Raw genomic sequence first — 14,766 nt, 5'->3', positions numbered from 1 at the left:
ATGGGAAGTAAAACCAAACTTTTTCCAGCTGCTCTGCCTTGAGGAGGAGTTGGGAGGAAGAGTCCGTGCAGCAGAGCCTGAGGTCACAAGAGACTGAATCTGTTTGTGCAGGAACTTTGGATACTGCGGACCATGTGGTTTCTCTTCAAGGTGTGCTTGCGGCCAGCTTAGATAATATCAAGTGATCTCACCCGTGTATTTTTTGTGCTTGTTCTACCTGCCACATAACTGCTTGTAAGGATTGCTGTGCTCTAAAGAGGCTTGGAATTACAGCAACTGTAGCAGCCCACAGCTTAGCCCATCCTCTACTGTTGTGTTGTCTAGGAGGATTGAGACCACAGGTGGGCTAATGGGACTTTTCGGCAAAGTTAATAGACTAAGCCACAGTAGGACACCAGATGTTGCAGAAATACGTCTTCATTGACAGTCTAGAACAGCTTTTGATTATCTCCAATGGCAAATGCTGAAGAGTAAAAGAAGTACTGAAATTTGATGACAAAAACAGCACTAATTAAATTATGACTACAGGATAAAAGTTGAGGCATTTAAAATAAAGATACATCATGTTAGCCCTTAAACAAATATGATGTTTACTGTAGATCAAAAAATCCAAAAGCTGTTTTGAACTTAGATATTTGGACTCAACAAGTAAATGAGATTCAAAGGCACTTTTTTTGTTATTAACCAACTCTTTCCTCCAAGTTATATACTGAAAAGCCAGAATAGCTCATAAAATTACTTAAATGAATAATGGAAATTATACTTGTCTGTTGCCTGGAATGCGGTCTAACCACATTGTAAGTCATTTCCCTGTGGTTCACTTTCTGCTAGAACAGAGAGCTACATGTCATGTGTTTTAGAAATGCCAGAAGTGTTTTCTGTCAGAATGTCCATAGAAGATTTGAGGTTTTCAGAACTGAAAGTATTGTGAGCTTGTTTAGTATATAGGGCTTTTGTTTTATTTTTCTTTTAAACTGTACAATGCATAGTGTATGTGTACTATATTTTAACATTAAAAATTTAAATCATACATTTTGTATTATGTATGTATGCTATATATTATATACAAGGATGTCCATCGACTCTCACCACTTTTATTCAACATAGTTTTGGAAGTCCTAGCCACAGGTATCAGAGAAGAAAAAAATTAAAGGAATCCAAATTGGAAAGGAAGAAGTAAAGCTGTCACTGTTGGCAGTTGACATGATATTATACATAGAGAATCCTAAAGATGCTACCAGAAAACTACTTGAACTCACCAATGAGTTCAGTAAAGCTGCAGGATACAAAATTAATATTTAAAAATCTGCTGCATTTCCAGGCACTAACAATAGACCATCAGAAAGAGAAGTTAAAGAAACAATCCCATTTACCATTGCATCAAAAAGGATAAAATACCTAGGAATAAACCTACCTATGGAGGTAAAAGACCTGTACTTGGAAAACTATAAGACAGTAATGAAAGAAATTGAAGACACACAGACAAATGGAGAGATATACCATATTCTTGGATTGGAAGAATTAATATTATTAAAATGATCATACCACTCAAGGCAACATACAGATTCAACATAATCCCTATCAAAATACCAATGGAATTTTTTTTCACAGAACTAGAACAAATAATTTTAAAACTTATATGGAAACACAAAAGACCCCAAATAGCCAAAACACTCCTGAGAAAGAAGAACACATGGGAAGAATCATGTTCTCTGACTTCAGACTATACTACAAAGCTATAATAACCAAAACTGTATGGTCCTGGCACAAAAATAGACACATAGGTCAATGGAACAGAATAAAGAGCCTAGAAATAAACCCACACACTTATGGTTAACTAATCTATGACAAAGGAGGCAAGAATATACAGTAGAGAAGAGACAGTCTTTTCAATAAGCAGTGCTAGGAAAACTGGACAGCTACTTATATAAGAATGAAATTAGTGTTCTCTAACACCATGTATAAAAATAAACTCAAAATGGATTAGCTACCCAAATGCAAAAGAGGATACTATAAAATTCCTAGAGGAAAACATAGGCAGAACATGCTGACATAATTTACAGCAATATTTTTTTGGATCCATCTCCTAAAGCAAAGGGAACAAAAGTACAAATAAACAAATGGGACATAATTAAACTTAAAAGCTTTTGCACAGCAAAGGAAACTATTGATAAAAGGAAAAGACAACCTACTGAATGGGAAAAGATACTTGTAAATGATGTGACTGATAAGGGGTAATATCCAACATATATAAATAGTTTATGAAATTTAACATTTAAAAAGTCAACAATCTGATTTTAAAAATTGGCAGAAGACCTGAAGAGACATTTTTCTAAAGAGGAAATGCAGATTGCTATCAGGCACATGAAAAGGTGTTCATAGTTGCTAATCGTCAGGGAAATACAAATTAAAACAACAATGAGATATCACCTCACACCTGTCAGGATGGCTGTCATCAAAAAGAACGTAAATAATGTCACTGAGGGTGTGGAGAAATAGGAACCCTCCTACACTGTTGTTGGGAATGTAAACTGGGGCAGCCACTGTGGAAAACAGTATGGCAATTTCTCAAAAACTAAAAATAGAACTACCATATGACCCAGCAATTAAACTCCTGAGTATACATCCAAAAAGTTAAAAACACTAGTTCAAAAAGATGCCTGTGCCTCAGTGTTCACAGCAGCATTATTTACAATTGCCAAGATATGGGAGCAACCTAAATGTCCATCAACTGATGAATGGATAAAGATGTGTTACACAATGGAATACTATTTGGCCATAAAAATGAAATTTTGCCATTTGCAGTAACAGAGATGGACTTGGAGGGCATTTGGCTAAGTGAAATAAGTCAGAGAAAGACAAATACTGTTCTTATCACTTATATGTGAAATATTAAAAAATATAGCAAACTAGTGAATAAAACAAGAAAGAAACAGATTCAGAGATATAGGAAGCAAACTAGTGGTTACCAGTGGGGAGAAGGAAAGGGGAGGGGCAGCATAAGGTTAACAAATAGAAAAGGAGTTACTATGGGATTATATGATACCATAAATTGTAAAGCACTGTAGAATTTAAAGATCTTTTCATTTAATTAAAAAAAAGGAAAACCAGACATCTCAAGTTAACAAATTTAGCACTTTACTGTATATGGGAAGATGGAAGAACCTGGGCTCATTAACATCATTCCTTTGCTCTGCACCTTAACTAGTAAAAAATTTTTTTCAAGTAAATTGTACATTATGTATATATGCTATATATTATCATTTGAAATTTTAAAGTAAGCTGGGAAAATATTTAAAAGAGTTTTGAATAAGGATTGTTTGAAAAATTCAAACATTGAATGATATTTGAATAAGAATTATTTACTTTTGAAAGAGCTCTTTTTTAAAAATGCAAAAACAAATAAATAAATCCAGAGAAAAAATGAAAAGTTTTTGTCTTTAGGTTCATAAGTTAATTCTGGAAATGGCAACCCACTCCAGTATTCTTGCCTGGAAAATTCCATGGACAGAGGAGCCTGGCAGGCTACAGTCCATGGTGTCCCAACGTTGGACACGACTAGTGACATTCACTTTCACATCCTAAGGAAAAAAATCATATATTCATATAATTATTTAAATACATGGATGAGATCCGTGAGCTGTATGGAGGGTAGGAGATAATTATTGGACACTCAATATCAGGCACAATGTACAGTTAGGTGGCACTTGTCTCTGCCTAAAGATTTTTAAAATGTCCTGGAAACAAATGGGTGGTTGCGGGGGTTTCAGGCGGAATGGAAGAAGGGAGCAATGTGAGTGAAATAAATGAAGGGGATTAAGAGGTACAAATCTCCAGGTATATAATAAGTAATGAGGACACAATATATAGCACAAGGAACATGATCAACAATATTGTAATAACTTTATAAGGGAACAGAGAGTTATTAGACTTATTGTGGTGTTTGTTTCATACTGTTTGCAAATGTCAAATTATGGAGCACACCCAAGACTACCATACTATTGTACATCAACTATATTTCAAATTAAAAAAAAATTTTAATAAATAAATAATGCACTGGAGAATCACACATCAGTCATTTTCAAAGACTTCTTTTCCAGAAAAGAGAACCCATGCAGAAACCATCCAAAATCAGAATGGCCATCGCTTTAGCCAAGATCAACCGAGGAACATTAATTCAAGGATTAAACACCATTTCCAGATCCTCCAAATCAGTCGCCAAACTTCTGCAGCCTCAGCTTGCTTGCAGACTTTTAGAGTTGAGGGCCATATCTCATCGTTTGCTCAAGGAAGTTAATGCACCAAGGCAACCCCTGTATAACGTACAGGTAAGTGAACGTTGCATTTGCTCAGGATGTGGGTATTTTTGTAGGAAATATTCTGAAATTGCACAGTATGAAAAATGAAAATGTAGCACATTTGACTGTCCTAGATGTGAAACAAGAACCGTTGGCTGAGAGAAATGAATGCATGGGACTTTTTTTCAGTATAGTATGTTCTCTGGTTTAAATAAATCTGAAATAGGAAGTAATGCAGACTTTTTTCTCCCTTGTTATTCGATTGAACTAAATGAAACTTTTGATTTCAAATGGTTCAACCTAAATCAGTTCAGTTCATTTCAGTTGCTCAGTCATGTCCGACTCTTTGGGACCCCATGGACCACAGCACGCCAGGCCTCCCTGTCTATCACCAACTCCTGGAGTTTACTCAAATTCATGTCCATTGTGGGCTGCCATCTATGGGGTCACACAGAGTCAGACACGACTGCAGCGACTTAGCAGCAGCAGCAGCAGCATGTCCATTGAGTCAGTGATGCCATCCAACCATCTCATCCTCTGTTGTCCCCTATAAGCATGCAAATTATCACTTATGTCAAACCTTAAAGAAATTCTACAACAAGTCTTATAAATGATTGTGCTTTGTGTCCTTTTCCCTATAACCTTTTTATGTCTCCAATATAATCTTTGTTTGATATAATGAGTATCTTTATCTGTAAACTCATTTTGATAAGACGTGTCAATGTTCAGGTCTGCTTCAAATTCCATGTTCTGTGTTGTTTTATTGAGACTCTATTAAGGACAAAAAAGCTCTAAGTTTTTCTGGACCAGTTTCTTTTTTTTTAAACTTTATGGCACACAACTCTGAGTTTTTCAATCTGGGCATTATTCAAAACATTCCTTTGTTAAAATGAGAGTTAAGCCAGAAAGGATATGTATTAGTTCTTATAGTCAAACAACCCAGAGTTGAGAAGCTTTCAGGCATAGCTGGATATAGTACACAATACCTTCAGGATCCTCTTTCTTTCTTTGACTCCTCTTTTGGTTCAGCTTTCTCTGTGTTGACTCCATTCTTAGATTGGCTTTCTCCTCATGGTCACAAGATGATTTGCAGTTGTTCTCAGGGGCTACATCCTCCCAGGTTCAATTACAACAGAAAATAATAACAGTCCTTGATCCAACATTCCTGGCTAGGTCCTGAGGTGCACTTTTAGAGACTGACTTTCCTCTAAACCGAGGAAATGGGGTGCATTGTTTGGTCTAGGAATTGACTACTACTTCATTGCTAGAGTGGGGTTGCAGCCCCATTCAGACAACACCACTTGAGGGTGGGGAAAGGATGAACCCTCCAACAAAAATGCGTTGTTTTGAGAAGATGAGAAAATGTATGATGAGTGGTTAAAATAAACAAACTATTATATAGGAATCTCTCTTTGATCAAAGATTTTGACATTTCCAGAAAGCATCAGCTATTTCAACTGTGAATTGCCTGAGACAGCATTTATAAAAGGCTCCTTTATAATACTTGATGTTTGAGAAAGTAAAGAATGGTTTCTGTTCTGTTAACCATCAGATTTCTAAGCACTATCAGGCTTATTCCTGCATCTTTAGATCATCAAAAAGAAACATAGCTGAACTGTATTAAATTCCCACTGAAATAGCTTTCTGAATCTAATGTTTTGCCTTGCTCTTTCCTTGCATTGTTAGACCCACAGTTTCTACAGAGTTGATATAAGAACTGTTCTTTGCAGACTATTTCTGTATTTATTATGAAATAATGTTTAAAGACACTGTCCGTTATTGTTATTCAGAGCCTTTTCTCCTCCTCTTTGCTAAGTTAAACTATGAAGGAACTGAGATTTGACTTTATTTACTAGGTAGTGAGTTAGTCTGCCATATCTCCATCATGGAGAGGAACCTTGAAATCAAGAGACTCATCTTTTTATAGGAATGCTGGCTCATCTGCCCAGAGAAAGAGAGAGAGAGAGAGAGAGAAGCATATGTCTCAGGAGCAGAAGGAAAAGGCTTTCTCGTTAGTGCCCTGTGTCATGTCCTGAGAAGTATCTCTCTAGATCTTTCCAAAGGAACATACCTTCTCTAGCTGCCAAAATTGTTTGCTATTCAACCATATCCTTTGCTCAGAAGACCCAATCTGTACAGGAATGAGAGACATTCATGGAGATAGTCTCCCAATACTCACGAAAATTCAGTGGCAGAAAAATAATTTCTGTTTCCAGTGGAATCGGGGTTTTCTTCTATCCAATAATGAGAACGATATTGAATGGATTCTTTACCACTGAGCCTCCTGGGGAGCCTGGAGAACCGAGTGTGTGTGTGCACTTGGACGCTCAGTCATGTCTGACTCTTTACAGCCCCATGGACTTTATGTAGCCTGCCAGGCTCCTCTGTCTATGGAATTTTTCAGGCAAGAATATTGGAGAGGATTGCCATTTCCTATTCTTCCCCACCTAGGAATTTAACTCTCGTCTCTTGCATCTCCTGCATCGGCAGGTGGATTCTTTACCACTAGCACCACCTAGGAAGCCCACAGCTATGGTATTGTGGTTTATTATTTTAACTTCTTTGTGGTATTCCATTATAAGAAAAAAGAATCCACAGTTTATCTATTACTGTATACCAGTAACTTCACTCACTTAGTTGTGTCCGACTCTTTGCAACCCCGTGCACTGTAGCCCACTAGGCTTCTTTGTCCATGGGATTTTCCAGGCAAGAGTACTGGAGTGGGTTGCCATTTCCTTCTCCAGGGGATCTTCCCGACCCAGGGATTGAACCCAGGTCTCCCATATTGCAGGCAGACGCTTTAACCCCAGAGCCACCAGGGAAGTCCCTATAAGAAAAAAGAATCCACAGTTTATGTGTTACTGGACAAATAGACAATTTAGTTTCCAAATTTTTTACATTGCGAACAGTGCTTCATCTGCCTACAATGTGGGAGATCTGAGTTTGATCCCTGGGTCAGGAAGATCCTCTGGAGAAGGAAATGGCAACCCACTCCAGTACTCTTGCCTGGAAAATCCCATGGATAGAGGAGCGTGGTAAGCTACAGTCCATGGGGGTCACAAAGAGTCAGACACGATTGAGCGACTTCACTTTCAATTTTACTAGCTGTTATCAAAATGCTTCCCAGATGGCGCTAGTGGTAAAGAACCCGCCTTGACACGACTGAGGGACTTCACTTTCACTTTTCACTTTCATGCATTGGAGAAGGAAATGGCCACCCACTCCAGTGTTCTTGCCTAGAGAATCCCAGGGACTGGGGAGCCTGGTGGGCTGCCATCTGTGGGGTCGCACAGAGTCGGACACGACTGAAGCGACTTTGCAGCAGCAGCAGCAGCCAGTGTAGGAGAGGTGTTCGATCCCTTGGTCGGGAAAATCCCCTGGAGAAGGGCATGGCAACCCACTCCAATATTCCTGCCTGGAGAATCCCATGGACAGAGGAGCTTGATGGGCTACAGTCCACAGGGTCACAAAGAGTCAGACACAAATGAAGTGACTTAGCATGTGCACACATACTCTTGGAAGCCTTTGTGATTCTTATCTGAGGATAATTTCAATTCTGGAAAACTTTCAGCCATTATGTCTTCAAATATTGCCTCCTCATTTTCTCTAATCTCGTTCCAGAATGCCTACTAAACACACTTTTGAATCTTCTCATTTTAGTCTTTATGTCCATTTACCTTTCTTGTATTATCCTTTATCTCTTTTTGATACATCTGAATAATTTCCTCTGATCCGTCTTCCAGTTAACTAACTCTCTCCAGCTCTAATATGCTCTTTTACTTGTTAAATGTATTTTAAGTTTCAAACATTATATTTATCATTTCTAGAAGTTCTATAATATTTGGTGTTTCCCTCCAAATTTCTACTTTTTAAAAAACATCGTTTTATAGAATTACATCTCTTTGATAACCACTTTTATTTTAAACATATTATTTATGATCTTTTTAAAGATTATTCTTTGAGATTTAGGGGGATTGCTAATCTTCTGTCTATTGTGATCTATGTTGTGTCTACACATTTTATTTCAATTGAAAATTTTTCTTCAGTAAGAATTTTTTTAAAATAGAAATACCTTCTGGCCTTGAGGATACAACAGTTTCTCTAGAGAATTTTGCTTGTGCTCAGGAGGGGTCAGTCCCTGGTAGAGACCTGCTTTCTCACCTTTTTGGTCTGGCTGCCGCTGCTGCTAAGTCACTTCAGTCGTGTCCGACTCTGTGCAACCCCATAGATGGCAGCCCACCAGGCTCCCCCGTCCCTGGGATTCTCCAGGCAAGAACACTGGAGTGGGTTGCCATTCCCTTCTCCAAGGCATGAAAGTGAAAAGTGAAAGTGAAGTCACTCAGTCGTGTCTGACCCTCAGCGACCCCATGGACTGCAGCCCACCAGGCTCCTCCGTCCATGGGATTTTCCAGGCAAGAGTGCTGGAGTGGGGTGCTATTGCCTTCTCCATTGCAGCTCTACAAAGGGCTGACCTCACCTCATGCACATCCAAGTCTCATCTTCATTCTGTTTATTAAAACTCAAGCCCTCAGTCCTTATTTCAGGATCCAGTAACATCATCATTCCTGAGACATGAAATCACACACTTACTGCTTGGCTTTTAGTTCCTGACATGGAAAGATTTATCCCTTCCTTCCTCCTCCTCTTTCATGTTCTGTAAACTTAGTCTCGTATTACATTTTTGGAGTTTGATTTATATAGAATTTATAGGGTGGTTTTTTTGTTTTTTTGGTTTTTTTTTTTTTTGGTGAGAGGTTCCCCACTAGCTCAGTCTGCCACATTGCTGGAACCAGGTGTCCTTCAGGTTTACTTCTTAATATCTTTTACAGATTTATAAGATGGTTAACTTTCTTTTTGGAAGTGAAATGTAATTCTACCCTTTTTCACTTACTTAATGAAGATTTACTAAAAATGACATGTAAAATTACGTATGGGTACTCAGTTCAGTTCAGTCGCTCAGTTGTGTCCGACTCTTTGTGACGCCATGAACCCCAGCACTCCAGACCTCTCTGTCCATCATCAACTCCTGGAGTTTATCCAAACTCATGTCCGTTGAGTCGGTGATGCCATCCAACCAGCTCATCCTCTGTCATCCCCTTTTCCTGCCCTCAATCTTTCCTAGCATCAGGGTCTTTTCCAATGAGTCAGCCCTTCGCATCAGGTGGCCAAAGTATTGGAGTTTCAGCTTCAACATCAGTCCTTCCAGTGAACACACAGGACTGATCTCCTCTAGGATGGACTGGTTGGATCTCCTTGCAGTCCAAGGGACTTTCAAGAGTCTTCTCCAACACCACAGTTCAAAAGCATCAATATTTCGGCACTCAGCTTTCTTTATAGTCCAGCTCTCACATCCATACATGACTACTGGAAAAACCATAGCCTTGACTAGATGGACCTTTGTTGGAAAAGTAATGTCTCTGCTCTTTAATATGGATTCATAAATGTCCTGTGGACTAGAGGGATGATGGGCAAGTAAGCCGTGGCCACTGGGTGTACCGAGTGCATGATGGAAGTGTGCAGAGTGGATTATGGAAGCAACAACAAGGGGGATATAATTCCTAAGAGCAGTCGGTGTAGTCTTCCTAGAAGATGATATTGGATCTGAGGCTGGGAGGAAGGGAAATTATCCCAGTGAAGTAGTAGGAGAATCATTTGAGAAAGTAGACAATTAAGAAGCTGAGGCAAGAGCATGACTTACGTAGAAAATGTAAGTAGTTCCACAAGGCTGAAGTGAGACAAGTGGCAACAGTCCCAGGTCAGAGCTTCTGGGGTCCTTGAGGGTTAGGAGTGAGGAGGAAGCTTTTCTTGGGTAATGTGTATTAGCTAGGGCAGAGATTCGGAATTGCCACTGAAAGGAACCAAAGTTGTAGCAAGGAAGAAAGCAAATATCAAATCTGAAAGTCTCAGTGAGGATAGACATAGAAGTGTGAGCAGTGAAGTTTAGTGGCCTGGAGAATCCGAGGAACAACAGACAAATGTGTGAGGTGCAGTGGAGGTCAGTGGGTTGGTCTGTGAATGGAATGTATCCATGGCACCCAACTGTGCCGAGGGGTCAATGGCATATCACAGAGTTCAGCTTACCCAGAGTGGACTCCAGCCTGAATTCCTTCAAGAATGGTCAGGCTGCCTGTGTCAAGATGGAACTCTGTGGTGTGTGAAAATAAAAGGAGTGAAATGTGGAGAGTTGGGGTCAGGCCTGTCCAACTGGCTATCTTGCTGTGACACTTCCTTGGCACCTGGCTCTGTGGGTGCTGTCAGGCTGCTCCCCAAACCTTTCCCTGTTGTGCAGGGCTGAGGTTAGTGATGTATGCCTGCTTCTTCTGCAGGGGGCCTTAGGAATGGAAAACTGAGAATTTCTTGGTGATTTTCAGTATGCCCAGCAGCAATACTTACAGAATGCTGCGTCTGCTTAGCCTTGGAAGCTGCCTGCCCGAGTGAGGCCTGCAGCTGCTCTAGGCTGCAGTGACCTACATAGTCAGCTTGGAGGCTGACTTTAGCCAAGACACGTCAGCTCCCAGACATAGTTGCTGACTTTGGCACCCCAGCGCAGGGCCACAGGACCAGAAGCTCTGTCTATGGTAGAATCTTCTGTATAGTGACATTAGAGGAGTTTGGTTCTACTTTGTACACATTCTCTGGAGTGGCGTGGTCCAGAAATGGGCAAACTAACCTCTTAGCCTCAGGAGTGCCTGTGCCATAAGTGGACCCCAGGGAAGTGTTGCTCCCTTTTTCAGGATGAAGAATCACAGACGCTTACCTAAGTAAAGTTTCTTCCTCACCCCCAGCCCTCCAAGGTAGACTCTAGTTTGGGGTTTAAACTGTAAACCTCACAAATAGTGGGAACTTCTTTAGCTCCGTGAAGGCCTTGCCATGAGGCTATCTTGGGTGGTGTAATTCAAGACTGAGGGCTGGGGGGAGAAAGGACAATTCCTAGAAAGCAGAAGTATTAGAATCTTGAAGACATACTTTGGCAGGCTGGCCAAGAGGGTGAGATATTCGAGCTTTTATAAGACCACCCAATTAAGAGCTCATTCAAGGGTAATGCTGCACAGGCTGTTAATACTGGCATGCTGTTGTTTAATCATTAAGTCATGTTCCACTCTTTTGCGACCCCGTGGACTGTAGCCTGCCAGTCTCCTCTGTCCATGGGATTTTCCAGGCAAGAATACTGGAGTGGGTTGCCATTTTTCCTCCCCCAGGGGATCTTCCTAACCCAGGGATCGAATCCACATCTCTTACGTTGCAGGTGAATTGTTTACCACTGAGCTATCTGGGAAGCCCCAATACTGGGATAAACAAAGTCAGAAAGCTTTCTTTCCTGTGGATTGCTAGGAGTCTTCCCTGCATTCATGAGTACTGTGGGTTGCTAAGCAAATTCATGATCAAGTAGCTTTTCCAAACTTATAAGGAAACACTGTTTTCTGGACCTGTAAAAGCAGTATGTCTTCCAACACTTATTTGTGAATCACTGAATTAGACTGTCCCCTATAACTCCCTTCTTATTTCATCAAGATGGTTTGAGACAACATAAATTCTCCAACCTTCAGATCCATAGTAAGTGGATCTCTATTTTCTAAGCAGCTTATCTTCTGCTTTTTTGTGTGATTTATCTCATTGTTAGTGAAAATAAGTTGAAAATAGATATTTCTTCTATGAGACAAGGCAGTCAAAATTATACAGGAGAAGTAGAACATGAAATTATGTGGGAGGAATTTAAAACTGAAATGTTTTTACTGTTGAAATATCCATGTATCGTATATGTTAACATTACCAAATTCAAAAAGGAAATATATGGATATAATATTGATATCACAATACTTTTAAATGCAAATAAAATAAAAACATGTAACAACGAGGTTAAGATAAAATTTTTGAAACCAGCCAAGACAGTCTAGACAAAGCCTCCCTTTTTCCAAATTCCTCCAGTTTGTTTATCTCAGTTTTTGCCATATACTATTCCTGCTCATAGCAAACCCAAAATGAAACAGTGTGGTTTATAATATGAAAAACATGTATTGCAAGTGAGTCATAAAGTGGAAAAATGGCTACTTAGCCAGTGGCCACATACATTTTGGAGGATATGTATTTTTACAGGGGTGATTTATTATAGTAACAGCAAATATTTATTAAAAGCATTAAAATGGTAAAAAAAAAAAGTTACCCCCAGGCAATATACAGATTTGTCATTCAGAAGCATAACATATATCAAATACATATTTATTTCTAAACTAATCCATTTTAATTACTTTTAGGTGAAGGACAAAAATCTGAAAAAGAAAGATGCAGCAAAACAAAAAGAGTAATTTTCCTGGCGTGCAGACCCCATTTTTATTTTTATTGTATATGACCTAACAATTATTGGACCTTCCACTACATCCAGATATTCACAAACTCATGAATATTTTACTCTACTAGGAGGCATTCTGTTGGCATGTATCTGATTTCCTTCCTAATGTCTGCTCCCTCCTTACAGAGTTTGTCTCCTGTAGCCTAATAGTGGGACTCAAAGGCATGCTATCGATCCGAGTCTTTCAGCAAGAGTAAAACAGTAGCAGCAGCTTCATTTCCTGGAAGCGCTCTCCAAAGCCAGGAAGTCTGGGAAGTTTTCCAGACTGACTTGTGGAGAGAGTGGGCTAAAACTGCCCCTGCCTATTACTGTGTGTAGGAGCTGGCATGGCCTGAGGGTGGGGATAAGAAGGAAAACCCCCCTCACCCCTCCCTCCTCACCCCACCATCTCTCAGCTACTAGGCTAGATAGTATTCTTGGCTTCAGCATTCCATACATCACTTGAGAGGTGAAGGGAGATTGTGATGGACACCTTTGTTCTTCAGACTGAAGTGACTTAGCAGTAGCAGCAGCAGGGACAGCAGTAAGCAAAAACTCAGTACAACAAGCACTTAGAGCAGGACCTGGTATACAGGCCATACAAATGTCTGCTCAATGAAATGCTTCTTCAGAAGCACCATGTAAAAGGCTGCAATGTTACTACTGGGTGGATACAGCATAATTCACCTAGCCACTGCTACCATTGTTTCAGTTTTTCAGTGTTATAACCTTTTAATCCAACCAGTCCATCCTAAAGGAGATCAGTCCTGAATGTTCACTGGAAGGACTGATGTTGAAGCCGAAACTCAAATACTTTGGCCACCTGATGCAAAGAACTGACTCACTGGAAAAGACCCTGATGCTGGGAAGGATTGAAGGCAGGAGGAGAAAGGGATGACAGAGGATGAGATGGCTGGATGGCATCACTGACTTGATGGACATGAGTTTGAGTAAACTCCGGGAGTTGGTGATGGACAGGGAGGCCTGGCATGCTGCAGTCCATGGGGTTGCAAAGAGTTGGACACGACTGAGCGACTGAACTGAACTGAACATTTTAATGATCATATATATATATACCATTTTCATTTGTGTGCAATTTTACAGTATTCGTGCCTGGAAAATGCCACGGGTGGAGGAGCCTGGCAGGCTACATACAGTTCATGGGGTTGCAAAGAGTTGACCATGACTGAGCCACTTCCCTTCATTGCGCATTTGCATAACTTTATATTTACAGCGTATACCTTCTGGGAGTTTTTGAAGCCTCTGAGTGACTTGGCTCTTCAGAGAAGTATGACTAACTGCCCCTTCACTGATAAAGGGGAAGGGAATGTTCTTCCTACCATCATCATTTCATATCCTTATAGCTCAAAGCCACAGAGGTGGCCTCTAAGAGTTCCAGTTCCCTCAAACTGAATATATTGTGGTGAGGCAGGGACACATTCTAGAAGCTAGAAAAATCTGAGAGACAAATTCTTTATTAGTGTAAACCTCTACATTGCAAAAAGCATGCTGGATATGAGTGCAGAGTATTTGCTGAAGCTTAATGATCATCTAAGATTAATACTGGCCTTCAGCAGTCTCATGATTAACACTTCCAGGCAGGTCATTAAACTCCAGGAAATGCCCGGTATTTTCATTGCTGTTTGCTTAATTGAAGAAGTGAATAATTTAGTAAAGGATGACTACATGAATTTCAACAGACTGTTTTTCTAATAAGCACAGCAGCACCCCCTAGTGAGCATACTTGGTAAACGTAAAAAACCAAAAATCAGATTTTGGAAATGGGAGATTTTTTTAATAGATTTGTCATAGGTTTTAATTAGCAAAAGAAAGTATCTTTTTGTAAAGGAGGAAGACATTATATTTTCAAGGTGTGGGAAAACTGAGATCTAAAGTAGATGACTATCAATATTTGAATTCTCATTTTACAATAACATAAGATTTAACATGGTAACATTGAAAATCTTTTGTTTTAATAAGAAAACTCATTTGTTTTTTCAGGTCAGAAAGGGATCTTTGTTTGAAATCATTTCTTTCCCAGCAAAGACTGCTTTAACTAGCATAATGTGCGTTTCATATGCAGCACTCATTTATTTGGTAAGTTAAGAAAGTAATTAGAATCTGGAAATATAATTATTTTAT

The 14,766-nt window shown here is 39.7% G+C and overlaps 1 protein-coding gene across 8 annotated transcripts in view; it reads left to right on the top strand.

Moving 5' to 3' along the window:
• The window catches only part of SPATA9 (spermatogenesis associated 9), a 57,504-nt gene that overhangs the window by 36,405 nt on the left and 6,333 nt on the right, over window positions 1-14,766 (top strand). For 7 of the 8 annotated variants that reach the window (XR_009600739.1, XM_012178975.5, XM_060416024.1 and 4 more), the window contains 2 exons: window positions 4,101-4,328; window positions 14,626-14,721. Coding sequence is in view for 7 of the 8 variants with exons in the window: in XM_012178975.5 (XP_012034365.3) it covers window positions 4,101-4,328; window positions 14,626-14,721 (324 nt within the window). In the remaining variant the exon portion in view is untranslated. Of the gene's footprint in view, window positions 1-4,087; window positions 4,329-14,625; window positions 14,722-14,766 lie in introns of all 8 variants that reach the window. The other variant, XM_015096208.4, reaches the window with a different exon arrangement.

Source organism: Ovis aries, chromosome 5, assembly GCF_016772045.2.
Source record: "Ovis aries strain OAR_USU_Benz2616 breed Rambouillet chromosome 5, ARS-UI_Ramb_v3.0, whole genome shotgun sequence".
Classification (NCBI taxonomy): Eukaryota; Metazoa; Chordata; class Mammalia; order Artiodactyla; family Bovidae; genus Ovis; species Ovis aries.
This window is presented reverse-complemented; position numbering and strand designations above follow the sequence as displayed.